Below are 22,331 nucleotides of genomic sequence, written 5' to 3'. Positions count from 1 at the left end.
TATTCTAACATAATTTCATTGGTTTCCCCTCCTTTTTCCTGTAGAGACTCTTTAAAAGCATTGCCTGAAAAGCTATGAATTTTTCCTTTAAAACACTAAGAAAAAGTGAAAATCAATGACTTAAAGTTTAGTTAGAAAACCTAAGAGGTTAGTTTTTTTCCCCTTATTCTGTGCCTCAAGCTGTAGGCTAATTGGTATTGCTCTAGCAAAACAGATGAGTGGTGAACTATGGGGATGAGCTTAACAATTCTGCTAATCAAGATTACCCATATTATCTACTTAGCAACTAACAGAAATAGGCTTAACAAAAAGAAACCAGCTAAAGTAACACATATATCTAGCAGAGTCTAATAAACGTTTATACTTCCAAAGGAAAAATTTTGTTTATTCATATATGCTTTAACATAACTACATTTCTCCTGTTCATAATTTACCTTAATAAAGTTGGTGACATGTTGGTAACATGCAAATTACCAATTGATAAAAGCTAGAGAAATTAATATTTAGTTTCTGAGAAAATTTTTTAATTGTTTGCCTTCTCTTTTGTAGGCAAAAACCTTGCAACAAGATTAACATGATACCAAACCCCCCACCCTGTGTTTAAAATACAAGCCCATCTATTTAAGAGTGTAACTTGAAACACATTTTGGTGTGCTCAGAACCTTGTATCCAACTGTCAGAGATAAAAGTTTCTCTATGAAGTAGAAATTTTAGGGATTTATAGGCTACTTTATAAAGGAAAACAGAAATATGAGAGTACAGAAGGCAGTAGAGAGCATGAAAAGAGTAAAGCAATAAAAAATTGATACAGCCAGCAACTGGTTGGGGGCAGGTAGCGGGGGTAGAAGCTTGAGAGATAACAAACAAAATAGTATGAAATTTCCACATTCCTTTGCAGTCATCTAGGGAGCTTTGACACTGGCTCAATTAGCAGTCTGTCAAAGAGGCCAATGCATAAAGGTCCACCTCAACAGCCATGATGTTAAGATTCAACTTTATTTTTGTCTAATCTAGATCACTGGAGAAGGCAATGGCACCCCACTCCAGTACTCTTGCCTGGAAAATCCCATGGATGGAGGAGCCTGGTAGGCTGCAGTCCATGGGGTCGCGAAGAGTTGGATGCGACTGAGTGACTTCCCTTTCACTTTTCACTTTCATGCATTGGAGAAGGAAATGGCAACCCACTCCAGTGTTCTTGCCTGGAGAGTCCCAGGGATGGGGGAGCCTGGTGGGCTGTCGTCTATGGGGTCGCACAGAGTCAGACAAGACTGAAGCGACTTAGCAGCAATCTAGATCACAGGGCTGTTAACCTTAGAGCTCATGGTTGTATGAGACACTGTAAGGATTTCAATAGTCATCATCAGTCACCATTGTTACTAAAGTGCTTTCTCTGGGAATTTTGCTCAGATACCTGACATTCTTCCTTCTCCTGGCTGCCGCTCTGAAAGAGCTCCCTATGTAACTGAATGTTTGCTTTTGTTTGTGCAGATGCCACCTGCAAGGTATAGCCATGTTGCTGCATCCATTCTCATTACATTATAGTGTTTCCGTGTCTACTAGGCAAAATCAAGCCTCCTTTGGATCATGGTGGTTTCCATGGGAAAATTTAACATAAAGATACGTGGAAAATTCCTCCGCCTGAAGTGGTAACTGGTATTCACTAGTTGGCTAGAGGGTCCAGGTGTATTTTATTGATTAAGAGCCAGCCCAACAAAAGTGCTGAGAGGGGACATGGCTTTTTGAAGTACCCCAAATCCTAAACTTTACATTTCCTTTGAAGTGTTATCTGCTGTTCCCACTGTTCAGTGCTCAATGATAATTTCATCATATACTTGCTGGCAGCATAGAAGCTAAAGAAAAGCCCTATGATCCTTAATGATGGGATTTTAGCTCAAAAATTAACTATACTGCTGAAAATAAGGGTGTGAAAATGTATTTACCTCCTGTGTTAAACGACTGAGGGAATCTATTTTCGAAGATAGCAGAGTTCTTTTATACTGCTAGTATCAAGACAGAACTCAGCTGTGGTGGGGGCTGCCAGACTGGCCTTTTTACCAGAGGCTTCTGGAGGTAGTGACTTGGATCCTGAGATGGCTCAGCTGTGTTACAAGCCATATTATTGACTCTACTATTCTGTTTATACCTGCTTCCAGAAGTGTTCCAAATAAATCCCTTTATAACTCAACTAGAGTGAGAGCTCCCTGTGAGCTGGAATGATCAACCTAGCACAGCAGCTAGCTTATCCTGAACCCTCGGGCAAAGTGTTCTGAATCGAATGGAATTCAACAGAAGGCTGCTTCTACAACAGTTAAATGTAAATGGCTTAGCTTCCTTCTCAAATGCCATGGAGACATTTTCTCTATCCACTACCGAGTTCCCTTCTTAAAGCAGCTGCCAAGACTCACAGGCAGATAGCACTGGCAGTCTACTTGCCACAGGCATTTCTGGTTCTCCCTGCAAAAGATCTGACCCTTACTGGTTGAATTCAGGGGGATCTTCTACTTCTAGCTAGGGACACACACTCTACCCCATTAGGGAGCCTCTCAGGAATGAGGTGGATCCAGTGTAAAAGAATCTTTTGCTGTTCTTTAAATGAGGCCAATGTCTTAGCAAGGGATACTGAATAAGTAGGAAGTCACCCCGAATGCCAGATTGTTGCTCACTGAAGTGTGAGTTGCTCAGTCGTGTCCAACTCTTTGCAACCCCATGGACTGTACCCCGCAAGGTTCCTCTGTCCATGGAATTCTCCAGGCAAGAATACTGGCGTGGGTAGCCATTTCCTTCTCCAGGGGATCTTACCGATCCAAGGATTGAACCTGGGTCTTCCACAGAGCAGGCGGATTCTTTACCATCTGAGCCACCAGAGAAGCCTTTAAGATACTCTTTCTTTGAAGAAAGATCTTTGAAGTGGCCTCTGCCTCTTTGATGTGGCCAACTAGAGCCTTGTGTAAATAGTTATGACTTATCAGAGTAGTCATGGCTGCCATGTTTCAGTTGCCCTTTATGCATTGATATGCACTACTTTGCTCTTGCATTTTCTCACAAGGGGGTGGAAAAAAGGCAGTGCTGATGAGTGCCCACAATGTTCTGTCTCATCTGCAAGTTTCAAAATTTCATAGGGTCTGAAAAACCATTTAGCCTTTCAGACTTTGGATGTTAAAGAGAGATGTTCATCAGTAGGTGGTTCAACACATGTTCACTGGTTCAATGAAGACAGGAATAAATGAATGAATGAATGAAGGTGATTATGGAAATTCTCCTGGTTGTTCTAGCACATCAGCATGCCAAGCTACAGCACAGACACTATTCCTCCTATCATGGACATAATTCATGGCAAACAAAGTTCATGCTGAACCTTGGAAATATTCTATACTGCTAAGTAAAAAGGGCTGCAGGCCCAGAACTCCATGCTTTCTTTCCACAGAAGTCTGGAATCTGCTGTTTGCATGGAAAGAAAATGTTCTAAGTCTTTATCATCTGTGACTGCCTTGTAGCATCCCTCCATTTAATGGCCATTTAATTTATGTAAGTCACATCCAGCCAGTGTCATTTTTTTTAAAGGGCCTATCGAAGAGGATAAAATATTATGTTTGAAGGTTTTGATTTCTGAGATTTTTTGTCTCATCTTTACAGGATGAAGCTTTGTCAATTTATAAGTTGGCTGTGAGCCATTGTTTAGCATGAGCTCCATTACCTCAAGTAAGAAAAACATCAAGGAGCTCCTCAGAGTGTATTTCCAAATAAAGAGATCCTTTGTAGACAAATCTCTATTATGACAAGGCACCAAAATATTTCTTACCGTGACATTTTTAAAATTTGGTTTCATACAAATTGCCATTTGAGCCGTTAGAGAAGTAACCTGTTACACCCCTGTCCAACTGGTATTTAAGGTATAATCAGACAAATAAATGCCACTTTACCATTCTAAGACTAAACACCAGGCTGGAGGGAGTCAGTAGCTGGTCTACTGGAAGAATTAGAGAGATTAAGGTGGTTTTAGTTGGTTAATGTTACAGTGTCCACTTTCATCTATAAGGCATGCAGAAGCATGGAATTAAGGCCAGTTCTGACCACCTAACCATATAGTGATTGGCCAGTTTATACCACGAATCAATGTGGCTCGTGCCACTGATAATCTGTTGTTTTTCATTGGGGTTGATACTGACTTGGATCATGAAGCTTCTCTTTTATACACCCAATCACTGAAGATTTTTCCCACTATAGACATTTTAGTTCCCTATTCTATATGATGTCAACCACTGGAATCTACCAACAGGAAAAAAATGTAAAAATTAAAAATCAAGACAAACCAGTTTTCTGGCTAAACTGGCAAATTTAATCAAACAGATCAGGTAGATATACTTTACACTACTTCTTGAAAATACTGCCTTAGAGGGGCTATAAGATCTAATTGGTGTCAGTATGATTGAAATAGGGTTTTGTTGGGCAAAATTAGCTAGTGTTGGCAGGAATATGACATATTTACTTAACCTGTAGGTCAAAATTTGCCAGAAGTTTTATTTTTCTAGACTAATCTACCTTTTTTCAGTTTAAAGGCTTTTTAAGAAAGGTTCAACAGATATCAGACAATGCAGGCCCAAGCGATTAGGCTGACAGAGGATAATAACTTCTCATTGCTGCAAAAAATTTACCATATAAGCAGCAAAAATAAAAACACACTCATAAAACCATCTTAATTTTTTACAAGTGTGTTTGAGAGAGGAAGGATGTAGAAACCACATCCAGGGAATTCTCTTTGGTTTAAATATATATTGGACAGACAGGGCTAGAAGCAACACAGAGATTAAGCAGCACTATAATTAAAGGAAGGGGAAAGGTTTGAAAGAGGCAAATTGGGATTATCAACTGAAAAAAAAAAAAAAAGTCTGCAAACAACCCACAGGGAAATTTCTAAGGTTAAAGCTGGAATGCTTCGTTTAAAAAAAAAAAAAAAAAAAAGCTGAAACGTTGGTGTGGACATTCCCAGCATGAAAATTCTAGGCTAAATTAAAAAAAAAAAAACATCATTTTTTCTGTTTAAGTTCCATATGGAGCATATGAGATACTCCATATGGATCACTAAAGGTCACATAGAACACTATTAAGGAATCTACTTACCACCTGCATTGGATAACGAAGTTTTTTAATATACTTTTTATGCAGAAGAGGAAATTAAGTGATGAACCTGTAAGGAGGGGTTTAACATGCTGTAACTAAGGCAATTCTCTAAATAAAGATTTTAGTTCACGGCAGATATTGAAGCCCCTTACAAAAATCAGGTTATAATATAAAGTTAGTTCTTACCCTGGTACTTCTTCTTCTTACACTCCTTAATACAATCCTGAGCATCTCAGGGGAAAGGCTGACAAATATTAGAAGAATTATGGTTAACCATATGGATACAGATGACAGCATTTGAGCAAATATGAAATACATTCTCTGTTGTTTCAAGAATGGCCTAGAGTGGAAAGAGAATACATAATGGAAAAGCAAATCAGTTCCTGTTATATGAAATAGAAATGTTACTGAAACTAACTGTTGTATTCAAAAGGAATCCTCATTATATACATTAATAAAAATAATCTTTAGAACGACCAAAAGTAGTAAACAGATTTCATTTACTAAATGTTTGGAAAGAAAAGGGATGATAATCAAAGGGGAAAATGCACTTGACTTGAAAGTAATCAAAGAGATAATAAAATGCACTTGACTTGAAAACAACAAAGCGATCTATTTTAAGGTTGCCAACTGGAGAGTATTTATTTGCATTAGAAAATGCTGGCACTTCTGACATATTCAAGAGAAATGATGATTAACTTTTATGTTAACAAACATTTTATTTCCTTGGCTGTTTTATTAATGTAAGAAAGGATTTGTGCTCTACATTTAGAAATTTAAAAGACATTTTTATTACCACTGCCCCACCTCTGCAAAACCCCTATGTAAGCATAAGGACTGTAGTTTTTCTCTCTCAAATGTGAGAAATCTACCATTCTCATCTACAAATATATACTGAGAACCAGAGTGTGCAAAGTAGGTTGTCAGAAGAATATTGCTAATCATACATTAAGCCTTGGGGTCCAGAAATCCAGGAGGATGCTACATTCTGCCGAGTTTAGTCATCCACTGAACCATTAGGCGGCCACTGAGAAGTCCAGCCAGTTGCCCATCCTTATCTGAGCTGAACCACTGAGAGACTCACTAAGGTAGCATGAATGTTGTCTGAAACTGAGGTGGAGGAAGTACAAAGCAGCTGCTCGAGCTCAGGGAATGTACCAAACTATCCTTGGATTAGGAGCCTTAGGTATGTAAGTGGCTGGTCCCATTTAGTAGATGACAAATAGTGCTCACTGAAGATAATGGAAAAGCAAATCAGTTCCTGTTATATGAAACAGAAGTGTTACTGAAGCTGCCTGTTGCATTTTAAAGGAATCCTCATTATGCACATTAATAAAAATAAGATGATACACTGGTTTCTCATTTAAACACTGATGTTTGTGCACTGTCATACAACATAACATGATCACATCAAGCTCATGGCTCTACACAGATGAAGACTAGACTGTGGAATATATGTGGACCCACTACCCACTAGATTGTGGGGATTCCTAGTAGCTCAGTTGGTAAAGAATTTGCCTGCAATGCAGGAGACCCCGGTTCGATTCCTGGGTCAGGAAGATAGGTTACCCATTCCAGTATTCCTGTGCTTCCCTGGTGGCTCAGCTGGTCAAGAATCCACCTGCTGTTTGAGACTTGGGTTGGATCCCTGGGTTGGGAAGATCCCCTGGAGAAGGGAACAGCTACCCACTCCAGTATTCTGGCCTGGAGAATTCCATGGACTGTATAGTCGATGGGGTCACAAACAGTTGGACATGACTGAGTGACTTTCACAGGGCACTAGATTGCGAGAATAGTAAGGTGGAGAAACTTAAGAGTTTTCTAGGGCTCCTACCATAGAGAAAAGATTTCCACAGAGCTCAAGTCCCACTCTAATGCAGAAGAACACCCTGACCAGGCAGCTAAGACACAGTAAGGGTCCAGCAGACAATTCTGACTGCTAGTTACTGGGTATTCCTTTGCATAGTACCCATAATACTCTGTTTCTAAAAGCTCCACAGTTTTCTTTCTGATTTTGACAGCATCTATGGAGTCTTGTAAGGGAGCAGTAAAAAACAAAAGATATTATTTTTAGAAGGGGTTTGGAGCTCAGAAATCATCCTCACTGCCTGTCCCTGAAGAGAGGTGAGTCATCATGCCTCAGGGTTGAGCGTGTCCGGAGACTAGCTGTAATCAGCATTCAGCTGAAGTTTTACAATTTCTAGTCACATTTTGCTGGTTGATTTATGATTAATATAAATTTTATATTCATGGAGTAGCTCAACTCAGACAGGTCTACTTAAGGACAGCACTAGAGGCAAGAAAGTAAAACAAAGATTTATTCACATTTCATTTTTAGTCAGCATCTCTAATCAATAGAAACAGGTATGACAATATTTTAAATCCTGTCAAGGATTTGTTTTAATCAATAAGGAACAGTCTGGAGAGAGTGAGAAACTGGTTCAGTTTGCTAGAAACATTTCATTCTTGAGGAAATTTTGCACAATTAGTTCAGATGCTGACTACACAGATTCCTAGACAGAATTATGGTCCTGTGGGCAGATCTTACTATTGTATATCATATTTGGTTAATCAACTTTGATGCATTTGTATATTATTAAAAAAAAATAGAGACTTCCTTCAGTGTCACTGCTTCAAATAAAGGTGTCAAATAAATGCTGTAAGTATACTTTCTGGAGTTGCTACTTTTGTAAGTGATTCGGTTTTCCATATTTTTATTACTTGAGGCCTTTATTTTAAAAAGCTTTCCAAAACAGGACGAGTTTCTTCTAATTAAGTCTCAAGGGACATAAACATGGTCCTCTGTGATAACGTGGAATGTTTTGTACGTACAATTTTGCTCAAACTAGTGAAAATATGTATGCCTGGAATTTTAACCAATGGCTTGCTTTAGCCCTGTTCTCTGCTGCTGGTTTCCTTGTCAGGGGAAATCACCACTGAATGAAAACAACTGTGATATTTAAAAATAAAATACAGGCCTCTGGCAGTAAGGAAAGGAGATGAAACTCTGATTTTACTTTCTAATGACTCTCCCAATGACAGCTTATGTGTACTCACTGGACTCTCATCTTCTTGAGGCAGGGGTATAGTCTATTCACTGCTATATCCCATAGAGTGCCTCATGCAAAATGGATTCTGCATAAACATCTACTGAACCAAGATGAATGGAATGAACTTTAAATCCAAGCTGCAGAGTCCACCTTTACCTTCCCCAAAACAATGGGATGGTGATTTCAAGATATATCCACCCTCTGAGTATTCAGTGATATACATTCTGTACCTTGAGCACATCTGCAGTAGCAAGAATGAGAGTGATATACCATAAAGGGAGAATAGGGTCCACATGGATAAGGCTGTATCTATTGGCTACTACACTGTGCAGAAATTTCATAGGATGAGTATTTCCACTGGAAATCATACAGGAAAGGACATGCTAGAAATTAGTTCCACTTCACAGAGAGATGTTTATATACCTTCAAGCTGAAAGATTTGCACAAGGGCTACCAGAAGGAAGGCCAAAAAGTCTTTTGAGTAATTTGTGCAGTCTATAAACTTACATTTAAAATCTCACCTGAAATTAGCAGCATTACTGGCTGGAAGTAACTTCTAGCCCATTAATATTGAAGATTTGTCATTTTATATAATCAAAACTTTAAAAGTATAATTAATGTTGGCATATACAATATATTCTTAATATTTACATATCACTTCCACATGTTTAGTTGCTTACCATATAATTCCTCCCCAGAAGAATGAGAAAAATACATAAAATGCTAAAGAACCCCAAATCACAAGGTGGTTGATCCATGTCCAGAAACGAGTATCCAAGGCGAGCTGAAAAGATACAACACAGGAAATTTCATGATGTGTACACACCACACCAGGCAGTGTCCGGTGGCATTCAATATGATACCCGTGGGAAGCTTGGGCCAGGCAACAAAAGCCAAACAGCACTAGAATAACAGAACCCAGACTTCCCAAAGAGCTCTGCCCCAAGATATTTAGACACCAAAGTACAGGCATGGAGGTGTGGACAAGCAAGTACCCACTGCAGATGCCTCACTACTGAAGGAAGGACAAGGAATGAAATCATGGTAAGATCATGGACACTGGAGTCCCCATGTCCTTAAGTGGTGGTGGTCAGGAAGCTGATGGCAGAAAGAGAAGGCCTAACTGGTGGAGGCAGGTATACCGAGGATTTGGAGAAGAGGGAAAGAGTAGCTAGGAAGAAAGACCAACTACACAAAGGAGTCATGAGACCTCAAACACAATATAAGGGAGGTTACTAAATGCAAAGGCAACTAGTTCTACATATCAGGCATCATGGAACCACAGACTGCGGGTCTATGTAACATGCCTTTCAACTGCAAACCCCACAGCTACTCCATTGAATCAATAACCTTTTCAGCTGCCTAAGATTTTAATCCTTTCATGTTTCCTCCAGGACTGATTGTTTCTTCTGACTGTGGCACCTGGGATTTTCACATGCAATCTAAAAATAAAAAGTATGGTCCACTCTGCTTTCTTAAAATTTCTGGGCCACAATGCTTACTATCCAGGGCATTTCCTTCTTGAAGAGGAGGTGGTGTCCGTTTTGTTACTTGCTGTTCTGACACCCTGCTCCTCAGCTCTCTGTTAACAGTTGCTCATTCATAAATAGGATATTGATAACATTGTGAATGCAGCCCAGTCTTGAACCCCCTCCACCCCACCCCCCACCAAGCTACTAGGAAACATGTCACAGTAATACTTATGCAAAGAAGACGGACTGGATGGCTTTTCAGAAAAATGTGGCAGTAAGGCCAACTTTAACTATGAAGGGTGCTTGAAGGCCCTGGGGCCATATACAAGGCCAGGGGTAAAAAAGGGTGAAGAGAATCCCCTTTTAAGTCATGATCCTATGAAATATAACAGTAAATAATAATAATTAGCATCTATTGTACCAATCTCGTTCTATGTGCCAGACACTACTTTAACTGCTTTATACATATTCACTAATTGACTTCTCATAAAAAAATCCCAGTGGAGGTAGGTGGTCCTTTTATTTCTATTTTATAGAAGAGGAAATAGAAGTGCTGAGAAGCAAGGTCACTTGCCCAAGGACACCAAGCTAGTAAGTGGCCAAACTGAGTTGAATTGTAACATTTTCTAGCAAGCCTAAAATATCACTGAAATAGTACATGAAGAATGCAAACATGTTAGTTCTATTCAGTACGACAAATGGACCATGTATAAAAATGCAGAGGGGAAATGGTTAGAGGCTCTTTGTCAATTATACCTCTGAGTCTAGTTCTGATCAATGGGCAGAATGAAATTCATTTAAAGCTACTCATTCTTGGACTCCATGTGAGGTGTTTATTACTGGAATGATCAAAATAATTTGATTATACCTTCAACTGTAACGGTGGCCCAACTCATGAGTCTTAAGGGCAGTATTCAGCATACAGCATTATTACATGGCTGCATGTTAATGACAACAATTTTGCCAAAACTGCTTTCCTTGTATGTTATCTGCCATATATTCTTATGCATTTCATCACTAATATGGGTAAATTTCAGTGATGAACACATTATATGAGATATCATCACTACCAAGCTCTTTGGCATATGTATTTTGCTCAAGGACACCTATTTTCAACTGTCTTAAGTATCCAAATTCCTTTAAGGACTGGCCTTCTTAAACAGATATATAACTTCAAAAAATATTCAAGTATTTATGCAAATCAAAACCACAATGAGGTACCATTTCACGCCAGTCAGAATGGCTATGATCCAAAAGTCTACAAGCAATAAATGCTGGAGAGGGTGTGGAGAAAAGGGAACCCTCTTACACTGTTGGTGAGAATGCAAACTAGTACAGCCACTATGGAGAACAGTGTGGAGATTCCTTAAAAAACTGGAATTAGAACTGCCATATGACCCAGCAATCCCACTGCTGGGCATACACACCGAGGAAACCAGAATGGAAAGAGACACGTGTACCCCAATGTTCATTGCAGCACTGTTTACAATAGCCAGGACATGGAAGCAACCTAGATGTCCATCAGCAGATGAATGGATAAGAAAGCTGTGGTACCTATACACAATCAGCCATTAAAAAGAATACATTTGAATCAGTTCTAATGAGGTGGATGAAGCTGGAGCCGATTATACAGAGTGAAGTAAGCCAGAAAGAAAAACACCAATACAGTATACTAACACATATATATGGAATTTAGAGAGACGGTAAGAATAACCCTGTATGCGAGACAGCAAAAGAGACACAGATGTATAGAAGAGACTTTTGGATTCTGTGGGAGAGGGAGAGGGTGGGATGATATGGGAGAATGGCATTGAAACATGTATAGTATCATATATGAAATGAATCACCAGTCCAGGTTCGATGCATGATACTGGATGCTTGGGGCTGGTGCACTGAGATGACCCAGAGGGATGGTACGGGGAGGGAGGAGGGAGGGGGGTTCAGGATGGGGAACATGTGTATACCTGTGGTGGATTCATGTTGATGTATGGCAAAACCAATACAATATTGTAAAGTAATTAACCAATTAAAATAAATAAATATATATTAAAAAATAAAAATAAATAAAAAATATTCAAGTATTTAACATGGAAAGACACACACACTCACAGTACATTTATATACCACTTCTCATAACATCTCAAGAACAGCAGGAACAAAGGAAGAGATTTCCAATATAAGTATCGTGTATTAAAAAAAGAGGATAGACAATATACTGGGAAAAAAAGGATCACAAATAGTATACAAATGTCCAAATCTCTAATACCACACATAATTTTAATGAGCATTCAGACTTGAATAACAGCTCACAGTAAAAATTGAGATATATTAGTATAAGACCAGAAAGTATTAAAAAAAATATGGTGTTAAATATATTTGAATAATAAAAATCTAACCTTCAGAGTTACGGTGAATACTAAGATTGTAAAAATAATGGTTCCAAAAGTCCAGTTTCCATATACCTGAAAAACATTCAACAATTACATGTACCATGAATACACAAGCCTGCTTAAAACAATAAACAGCCAGTTTAATCTTGTGTGTAACTGACAAGGATTTTTGTATAAAGTGTTTAGGGAAATACCTGCTCAAAAGATCAGGCCAATATGTTGGCTTTTACTGTGAGCCTAAATTTTTTTGAAGAGGTACACCACATGTGTGGTTGGTAGGGTTTACTTCATGATTCCATGTAGCACAAAACAAAGAACAGACTAGCATGATACAGGCAGGAAAAATTCTGTTCCACTACCAGTAACGTTCGTAAGACAACTCATTTGGATGTCTCCTGTCTCTACAGAGTTTGATATGGGCTTTTCCTGTCATATTGCTCTGAAGTGAAAGTCACTAAGTCATGTCTGACTCTTTGTGACCCCATGGACTATACAGTCCATGGAATTCTCTAGGCCAGAATACTGGAGTGGGTAGCCTTTCCCTTCTCCAGGGGATCTTCCCAACCCAGGGATCAAACCCAGGTCTCCGGCATTGCAAGTGGATTCTTTTCCAGCTGAGCCACCAGGGAAGCCCAAGAATACTGGAGTGGGTAGCCTGTCGCTTCTCCAGCAGATCTTCCAGACCCAGGAATCAAACCAGGGTCTCCTGCATTGCAGGCGGATTCTTTACCAACTGAGCTATCAGGGAAGCCCAGTATAGCTCTAAAGATCTCAAATAAGGACTAATTTGCAGACAAATGAACTCTCATTTTAAAAATAGAGTATATGGTGATATGGTGACAGGGTAACTAGACTTATTATGGTGATCAATCAGTACATACAAATATCAAAGCATTATATTATACAACTGAGACATATAATGTTACATGTCAGTTATATCTTAATAAAAAACCGAAATAATTTTGCGGCTATATTACAGCTGTTAGCATGTACACATCAAAGAAAAGTAGATACCATGTATAAATCCGAACGATGGCAATGAATGGCACATATGCTTACCAAATGCTGTCAAGATCTGAATGCATAACATTAAAACAGAAAATGAAATGTAAAAGGTTTTTAAAAAAATAAAAACAAAAAATTAAGGTTAATAGCAAAAAAAAAGGATTTGATCAAATCATACATGGTGTTATGTTTAACTGCTGATAGTAGTTCTTATTACAATTTTAGCAAACATACAATAACGTCTAATTCATTTGGACTTCATGAACTCAAAATGGGTGATGAATTAAACACAGGGTGGGTTGAGGCTCCCCATGCACCACTAGTAGAGTTTGCTGAGCAAATGAACCATATCAACAGAATTGTGGGAGAGTATAGTCAGCTGTCTATAATTTATGTGCCAAATAAACATAAAATAAAAAGGTAAAGTTACAGAATCAAGTCATAAAGCTGAAGGGATCTGAGAAGTCATACAATCTCATTTCTTCTGCTTACCACTGGGCAAAGGTGACTTCGAAAACTGAAGTGACTGGCCTGAGGATGCACACAGATTCACTAGGGAATTCTTCCTGGCAAATGCTATGTGTGCCTACACTAAAGTACTAAATCTGTATTTCATCAACACTTACTCAGTGATTAAACTGATTTCTGTTAGTCCAAATTAGAGAGGTTTTAACTGTAGTACCTAATTTCAGTATATCATTCAAATTCACTGAGCCTATCACTTCTGTAGTAGATGGTGATAGCATGGTTCTAGACATAGTCATTGTACTCAGTAAAGTCTTTTTGAAACTTAGCTTTGCTTCACATGATTATAAACTATGAATGACCATAAAAGAGGAACCTGAGAAGTAGCAAAGAACCTAGTGGAAGCAGCATGCAAGGTGGGTTCGATTTTCTACTGTGCGGCTGCCAAAGACCTCACCCTATCAGCAATTCTCTCCTAGAGCACAGCCAGGGCAAAGTCACCCCAATGCAGGTGCTGACCTATGGAGTCGCTTGCTAGGAAGACACTGACAGGATCAGTGTAGCCTTTCTGGAAAACACTATGCACCCATGTGGAAAAGAAGGAGGAAGAGAAGGGAATTCCCTAATTAGGCAAATACTACAAACATATGGCAGTTACCTCCTTGCACTCTAGGCACAGACTAAGAACTGAGTGGGGACAGACTTTGCTTTTAAAACAGCAAAAGCCTGGCTCACATCAAAGTGTACAGGTTCAAAGTCTAAAGTCCCAAGAATTCTGTTCACCTAGTAAAAATTACAGCCAAGTTAAGCTTCCAGAGGTTTGCACATAAGCTTTCTAGTTAGGTGTGCACACAGGAAGTGATTTTTTACTTTGACATTTCAATTGTTCTAAGGATGCTGTGAGAACTAAATACCATACCTTTAAGAAATAATTTGCAACATGATTACAGCTATAGTATGTGTACGATAGATTCAATGCCTATGGAAAAAAATTAAGCCATGCTTATAACAGCAAAAGACATAATTTTTTTTTACCTTTCCATTTTCGTCTAAGGATGTAGTCTGAAAAAGAAAGTAAGTCCCAAAGAAAAACACTGTTCCTTCAAATGCAGCCAGAAATGTCCAGTATAGGAATGGGCCCAACTGTAGCATGGCATTTCCAGATATTTTCCTATTGAGAAATGGGAAAAAAGACAAGTTAATGAATCTCTGTAGGCTGTTTATTTAAAGATACAGTGAAACGCTGACGGTGCGCATGGGGTTTGACCCTGTTTATAGAATGAAAGGAGTTCCTCCTGAGGGATTGGTAGGCTTTCATTAAAAGATCAGATGGAGACACAGGTTTGTCTTTGTGTAATCACCTCCTGTCTGAGGTGTTGGAGTAAGTTGTTAGAGTGCTTCTACATTACAACTCTGGTCACTGACAATATTAATATCATCAATAATAATAATCAGCTCATTTATTGAGTACTCATTATATGCTTATAAAAATGGGTTAAGAGTTTTATATAGTCCATTTGTGTATACACAAAAAAACATGAGATAGGTATTCTTCTCACTACCATTTTCAAATAATGAGCCTCAAAAAGGTGTATCATAATGGTTTCCAAACTCTGATCCACACTGGAATCACAAGGGGATCTTCATAAAGACATTGATGTCTGGCTCCCACTCTCATTCTGATTTAACTGGCATGAGGTATAACCTGGCTAACCAGGACAATTTTAAAACTTCACAAGTAGGAGTTCCCTGGTGGTCCAGTGGCTAAAACTCTGTGCTCCCAATGCAGCCGACCCAGGTTCCATCCCTGGGCAGGAAACTAGATCCCACATGCTGCAACTAAATATACTACATGCTGCAACTTAAGAGTTCTCTTGCCGCAACATAGATCTTCAATCCCACGTGCCACAACTAAGACCGAGCACAGTCAAATTTAAAAAAAAGTACAACTTTCCAGGTAATTCTAATGTGTAGTACAGTTTGGGAACCACTAATACAGCTATATAACAGAGCTGACTTTAAATCACATGCTCTCAACCAAACAAGCTACCATGATTTTGTAACTATAATTATAAAAATACTTCTTTTAATCAAGATTTCTTTCTGGGAATTTAACCTTTCTTAAGTCTTGTGGTGCCCTTTATATTTTTAAAAAGAGTCAAATAACATGTCTGAAGCTGTACAGCCAGGCTTTGATAAATGGCGGGTGGACAGATCCAAAGTTTAACATCCGTCAAAAATAAGAGTGTTCTGGGTACAAGTCAGGATGTCAAATAAGGCTACCGATTCTAATGGTATAGAGCTACAGAAAGAAGATATAGGTCTGTGCATGGAATTCTTTAGCTTCTATTTCAAATTCCTCTTAACATGTATCAAAAAGTATGTAATCACTCAAATAGAGCACTTGTTGCCAATATTATGAAGACTGTCACTGAGCTATAATGAATAAGAAAGACCTTTGTAATGTAAGTGCAACTGATCCCTGTTCTGTTGGTATGGAGTGCTGTGGGCTTTCCTGAAAAACAGCCATTAAGCAACTTTTACCTACTAAGATGTCCAAGTGCACACAGAAATCAGCAATGGAGCTAGCTGCTGCTGCTGCTAAGTCGCTTCAGTAGTGTCTGACTCTGTGCAACCCTATAGATGGAAGCCCACCAGGCTCCTCTGTCCTTGGTATTCTCCAGGCAAGAATACTGGAGTGGGTTGCCATTTCCTTCTCTAATGCATGCATGCATGCTAAGTCACTTCAGTCACGTCTGACTCTGTGCAACCCTATGGACAGCAGCCCACCAGACTCCTCTGTCCATGGGATTCTCCAGGCAAGAATACTGGAGTGGGTTGCCATTTGCTTCTCCACAGCAATGGTGGGGTTGCATAAAGCTATACGCTGCTATTTGCCCTAGAAAGCTGCAGGAGAAGTAACTGCTTTCCAGAAATGAGCTCTACCCACAGCCAATAAGCCACATTCCCAAGGCAACAGGGAGCCACTGGGAAAGCAATTCTCTTAAAGAGCCTTGAAAGGCGTGCCCAGCAAATGCCAGCCAATGAGGGTTTTGAGAGTCACTGAGTAGGGTTGAGGCAGGAAGTGGTTCCTGTCTTTCCAGCCAGTCACTGGATTTACATCACGCATTGTGGGAAGAAAGGAAGCAGCATCATGGTGTGTTGGGTTATAGCTGAAGTTACCTAGCTGAACTCAGGTGAATGACGGACCTGCTGTAACTTAGAATGTGGTAGCTAATGTGAAGGGGGAGAAGACAATGGCACCCCACTCCAGTACTCTTGCCTGGAGAATCCCATGGACGGAGGAGCCTGGTAGGCTGCAGTCCATGGGGTCGCTGAGAGTTGGACACGACTCAGTGACTTCACTTTCACTTTTCACTTTCATGCATTGGAGAAGGAAATGGCAATCCACTCCAGTGTTCTTGCCTGGAGAATCCCGGGGACGGCAAAGCCTGGTGGGCTGCCATCTATGCCCACACAGAGTTGGACATGACTGAAGCAACTTAGCCACAGCAGCAATGTGAAGGGAACAGGAGGGAATGAAGATGAGGGGTGCTGACCAGCAGCACAGACCTGAGCATTTCCATATAAGCAGAGGCAGCAGGTGTACCGAGACCTTTCTTTCACCTTTTAAAGTGGTAGAAGACTATGCCCCTACCCTCGAAACAAGTACTACAGTTTACTTTTCAAATTTCTCTCAAAAAATATGGAAAGATCCAGTTATGTCACATTTCACATCAAAATTTTTGGTAAACGCCTGCACTGCTAAGTCCATGAAGGTGACATCTATAATATGTTACATAAAGCCACACGTCACATTAAGTGGTACAAATGTGGAGAAAGCCACGTATGAAGTCTGGAGCTTCCTGTTTACAAAGGAATGCTCAGAGCAATGGAGCAATCTCCAACACAGTGACAGGCTGAGAGCAGCATCTCATCAGGGCAGGCAGGCAGGAAGCTGCCTTTTGGGCTATGTGATAGGTATGCCCTGGCTTTCATTTCTCCATCAGATGTGGCAACTATACCCTCTATGCAAAATTGTTTAAAAATTCATGACGAGGCTTCCCTGGTGGCTCAGTGGTAAAAAATCCACCTGCCAATCCAGTAGACATGGGTTTGATCCCTGATCCAGGAAGATTCAGGAACAACTAAGCCCATGAGCCACAACTATTGAGCCTATGCTCCCTAAGAGAAGCCACCTCAATGAGAAGCCCATGCATACCACAACTAGAGAGTAGCCCCTGCTTGCTACAGCTACTGAAAGTCCCGCATGTATCAATGAACACCTAGCACAGCCATAAATAAATAAAATAATAAAAACTCATGATCTATACCCACGTGTCATTACTAAAACTTCATAGAAACCCTTACAAGAATTTGTACTCAATAGCTTGCTTCAAGTTTACAACATTCTTAATGTGCAAAAGTGCTTAGCATAGCCCTGAAGTTATGTGGAGAAGGGTGTTATTAATAGAACAGTAAGATTATAAAGCTCCCATCTATTGAAAATTTTGGCATGGCAACCCACTCCAGTATTCTTGCCTGAAGAATACTCATGGATATAGGAGCCTGGTGGGCTATAGTCCATGGGGTCACAAAAAGTAGGACAGGACTGAGCGACTAAGCACATTGAAAATTTACTATGTGCACCACTGTGGGCTTCCTTGGTGGCTCAGTGGTAATAAATCTGCCTGCAATGCAGTAGACTTGGGTTTGATCCCTGAGTCAGGAAGATCCCCTGGAGGAGGGCATGGCAATCCACTCCAGTATTCTTGCCTGGGGAATCCCATGGACACAGGTGCCTGGTGGATTAGAGTCCATGGGGTCACAAAGAGTCAGACATGACTGAGAGACTGAGCACATGCATGCAGGCACCACTGTAAGTTTTTCCATGTAGTCACTCATTTAATCCTCCCCCAAACACTGTGATTAGATCTGTTGTTACTGAAAAGGAAACTAAGGCCCATCTCAGTGAAGTGACTTTGGCAAGGGCAGAGCTGAGATTAGGGCATAGGCAAGGCTACAGCTCTTGGTGGCGCTGAACAGGAGGCATTCTGCTCCCCACCACCCAAATCCCTCTTCCACCAGAGTCACTGCACTACTGGTCTTCACTTTAGTTGTTGTCTGAAGACAGAACACTGCTGCTCAAGATTTGAAAACCACCAGCCTGTGGAAAAGAGCACAGGCCTGGTCATCAGGAGGAGGGAAATCGGATCTTGCCCTGGCCTCTCATTATACCCTCTATCCTTAGGCAAGTCGTTTCTGGGCCTTGAGTCTTCATTTATTTAAACAAGAGGGTATGAGAGCTCATGCTCTGGAAGATTTCTACCAAGGGTGCTATGATTCTTCTGTTGATCAAACTATACCCTTTGCAAGAAATACCAGAGCAGAACACATTAACGCCATGAGGAAGCAATCAGCAAATACCAGATTGGGGGAAACTCTACAAGGTAAATGATCAGGTTTCATTAACAAATAAATCGTCAAAATAACCTACAGATTAAGAGAGTCTCAGAAGCCTATTAACCAACTGCAGTATATGGGCCTTACATACAGTTTCAAATAAGCATGCTATAAGACATGAGTCAACTGGAAAAACCTGAGCATTGACTGGATATTTGACGATATAATGAACTTGTTAAATTTTTAGGTATGGTTCAGTTCAGTTGCTCAGTCATGTCCAACTCTTTGCGACCCCATGAATTGCAGCACGCCAGGCCTCCTTGTCCATCACCAACTCCCAGAGTTTACCCAAATGTCCATCGAGTCAGTGATGCCATCCAGCCATCTCATCCTCTGTCGTCCCCTTCTCCTCCTGCCCCCAATCCTTCCTAGCATCAGTCTTTTCCAATGAGTCAACTCTTCGCATGAGGTGGCCAAAGTACTGGAGTTTCAGCTTTAGCATCATTCCTTCCAAAGAGATCCCAGGGCTGATCTCCTTCAGAATGGACTGGTTGGATCTCCTTGCAGTCCAAGAGATTGAAGCCAGGTCTCCTGCATTGTAGGCAGACACTTTACCATCTGAACCACTAGGGAAGGTATTAGGTATGGTAGTGTACTGAAATAACTATTTTATATAATGATTGATATTTGCTTTAAAATAAGTCCTTGATGGAGAAGACAAGGTTATTAATGAAGTAGGATTGGCCGTGAGTTGATATTCAAGCGGAGTGGTGAGGACAGGGAAGTTCACTATATAAATAGTATTGTTGCTACTTCTGGGATGTTTTAAATTTTTCATAATAAATATTTTTAAAATGAGAACAAATTTTATAACTCTGGTTAAGTCTAACAATTCTTAACTGTGAGTTTTATGAGTCATACATCTTCACTTTGCACAGATTAACCTTACTCAACTCTATTGCAGTTGCTACCCACTATTCAATAATGTTTACAATCTGCAGTAAATTAACATCTTTATCCTTAGCTGTAGGCTTCACTTGCAAAAATCCAATTTAATCAAAGGTTAAGGAACTGGGGCTAGTGCCAAGTACCCATCCAAGACAAAAACAACTATTTCCAACTAACGCAACATGAATATAAAGGCTTGATGAGTTAATTGCTTTCTTCAACAATGCCATTTTAGAATGGGAGCTAACAAGGCAGGGAAGCTATGTTTCAGGGACAGTTTACAAAAGAAAGCCTAACATAACATCGTCAGTTCAATCTATTATATCTTTGGGTGGCCCTTTTTGGGGTGGAGTTGTTCAGTTGCTAAGCAGTGTCTAACTCTTTGTGACTGCATAGACTGCAGCATGCTTCCCTGTCCTTCACTATCTCCTGGAGTTTGCCCAAACTTATGTCCATTGAGTCGGTGATGCCATCCAACCATCTCCTCCTCTGTCCTCCCCTTCTCCTCCTGCCCTCAATCTTTCCCAGCATCAGGGTCTTTCCCAATGAGTCAGCTCTTCACATCAGGTGGCAGGTGAGGTGGTAGGTAGTTAAAACTAGTCTGTCTTCATCTAAGACTCTAGAACTCTATGACAATGTAGGCAAAGTTTTAGGAACTACTGATTCTGAACTAAATAATTTCACCCATCCAAGTATAAGACATATACCTAGGACAAGTCATTTTCCAACTGGATGATTTAGTTTAAGTAGCTAAAAATTCAGAACAGAACCACGTAATCAAACCAGGAGGGAAGTTCTGTGTCCTTCTGACCTGCAGATAAAATGAAACCCACAACTTTGAATGTCTGAGGGGATTTTACCTTACATATGTCCAACTTACATGTACAATCGGGGATCTGAGGTCAATGTGTCAATATTGATATGCTGTTCCAGTAGACTGTAGGCCAGGATGGGCAAGGATGTGAAGCAGATATTGTACATTGTAAGGTAAGCAGCATCATACAGTGGCTGTAATGACAAACCACAAAAGAGAAATAAACGTACTGGAACAATCATCTGCCAGAGGATATTAAACTGTCTAGAAAAATCACAAGCTAAAACAAGACAGTTTCCTTTCATACTTTGTGTGACTGCACAAAAATGTTTTGTAAATAAGGTCACTCTGATGAGTACAGAAAAGAAACTAACATATTGTAATACATCATATTAATATATCTCCCTTTAAAAATAGGCTCTTATTCAGAATGTTTACATGCTATAAACTATTTCTAACAGATACTAACCAAGAAGTTTTCAAAAAATTTTCAGTGAATGAAGATCAATTAACAATGAGAGAGGAACTCCTTAGGAAAACTAAATATAAGCAGTGGGCAGCCCATGTCACAGTTTTTTGGGTTAATATTTTACATGCTTTTAGATACCACTATGACCTTTTCCGGACTGTATTTATAATATCGAATGTGGCCATTTAGTAAGAATTAAATAAATATATTCACAAAAATCAAAGCTAAATATATTCATATGATCATGATTCTTTCTTGCTCTGAATTCCATAGGCTCCAGATCAAACTTCCTGCTGGTTGTCCCATAGGACAACCTGCAATTCACAATGTCTAAAAGCAAACTCATTCCCTTTAAATCTGATTCCTCCCATGTTCCCTACTTCAGTAAGTGGCCCCACAATGTTTGCAACCCTAGTATATACCTTTGGTGTCTGGTACTGCTTACTTGCTCAAGACATTTTTTTGATTTGAGTGATTTTCTTTCTACTTCATTGGCCATTCCTTCTCAGGCTCCTCTTCCTCCTGAGCCCTCTGTGTTGGCGTGTTCCAGCACTCCAAGTCTGGAACTTTATACTAGTTCTCTAGCTGATCTCATATAGTCCTGTGGTTTTAATACAACCCATTCACTGAAAATTCCTGTATGTAGCCCAGACCTATTTCATATGACCAACAGCCCACTCAATACTTCCTCCTAAGTGTCTAGTATCTTTCAAACTTATGTCCAGGACTGAATTCCTGACTTGTCTCACCTGAAATCTGTTTCTCTTGAAGTCTTCCTCATCTCTGGAAAGGGCAACTAAATCTTTTTGATCAACCAGAACTGAAATCTTGTATTTACCCTTGACTCTTCTCTTTTTCACAATCCCTATCCAGTCTATGAAGAAGTATTTACTGGCTCCACTGTTAAATATATTCAGAACTACATTACTTCTTAGCCCCTCCACTCTGACCATCATGCAAGCCTTTAGTTGATCTCCCTGCTTCTTTTCCCTTTGACCTGTAGCCTATTCTCAAAAAAACCACCTGAGCAGCTCTACTAGAAAATAAGTGAAATCAAATAATTGTTTTGTTCAAACTCTCCAGTGGATTCCTTTATCTCTAAAAGTAAAGAAGTTTCTATAATGGTGGGGCTGTAAAGTCCCCCTTGATTTGGCTTCTCTTTACCTGTCTGTCACCTTCTCAGTCAGACCAATCTTG

At 39.8% G+C, this 22,331-nt stretch overlaps 1 protein-coding gene across 11 annotated transcripts in view; it reads right to left on the bottom strand.

The window, feature by feature from the left end:
• ATP11C (ATPase phospholipid transporting 11C) overlaps positions 1-22,331 on the bottom strand; it is a 173,789-nt gene that overhangs the window by 6,928 nt on the left and 144,530 nt on the right. For 8 of the 11 annotated variants that reach the window (XM_070290646.1, XM_070290638.1, XM_070290639.1 and 5 more), the window contains 5 exons: positions 20,732-20,859; positions 14,536-14,671; positions 12,037-12,102; positions 8,849-8,952; positions 5,305-5,458 (listed from right to left, as the gene is read on the bottom strand). In XM_070290646.1, the coding sequence (XP_070146747.1) occupies positions 5,305-5,458; positions 8,849-8,952; positions 12,037-12,102; positions 14,536-14,671; positions 20,732-20,859 (588 nt within the window). Of the gene's footprint in view, positions 1-5,118; positions 5,186-5,304; positions 5,459-8,848; positions 8,953-12,036; positions 12,103-14,535; positions 14,672-20,731; positions 20,860-22,331 lie in introns of all 11 variants that reach the window. The other 3 variants (XM_070290644.1, XM_070290648.1, XM_070290647.1) reach the window with 1 other exon arrangement.

The sequence above is a fragment of the Ovis canadensis genome, chromosome X (assembly GCF_042477335.2).
Source record: "Ovis canadensis isolate MfBH-ARS-UI-01 breed Bighorn chromosome X, ARS-UI_OviCan_v2, whole genome shotgun sequence".
In the NCBI taxonomy this organism is placed as follows: Eukaryota; Metazoa; Chordata; class Mammalia; order Artiodactyla; family Bovidae; genus Ovis; species Ovis canadensis.
The sequence above is the reverse complement of the archived record's forward strand: the minus strand, read 5'-3'. Positions and strand labels throughout refer to the sequence as shown.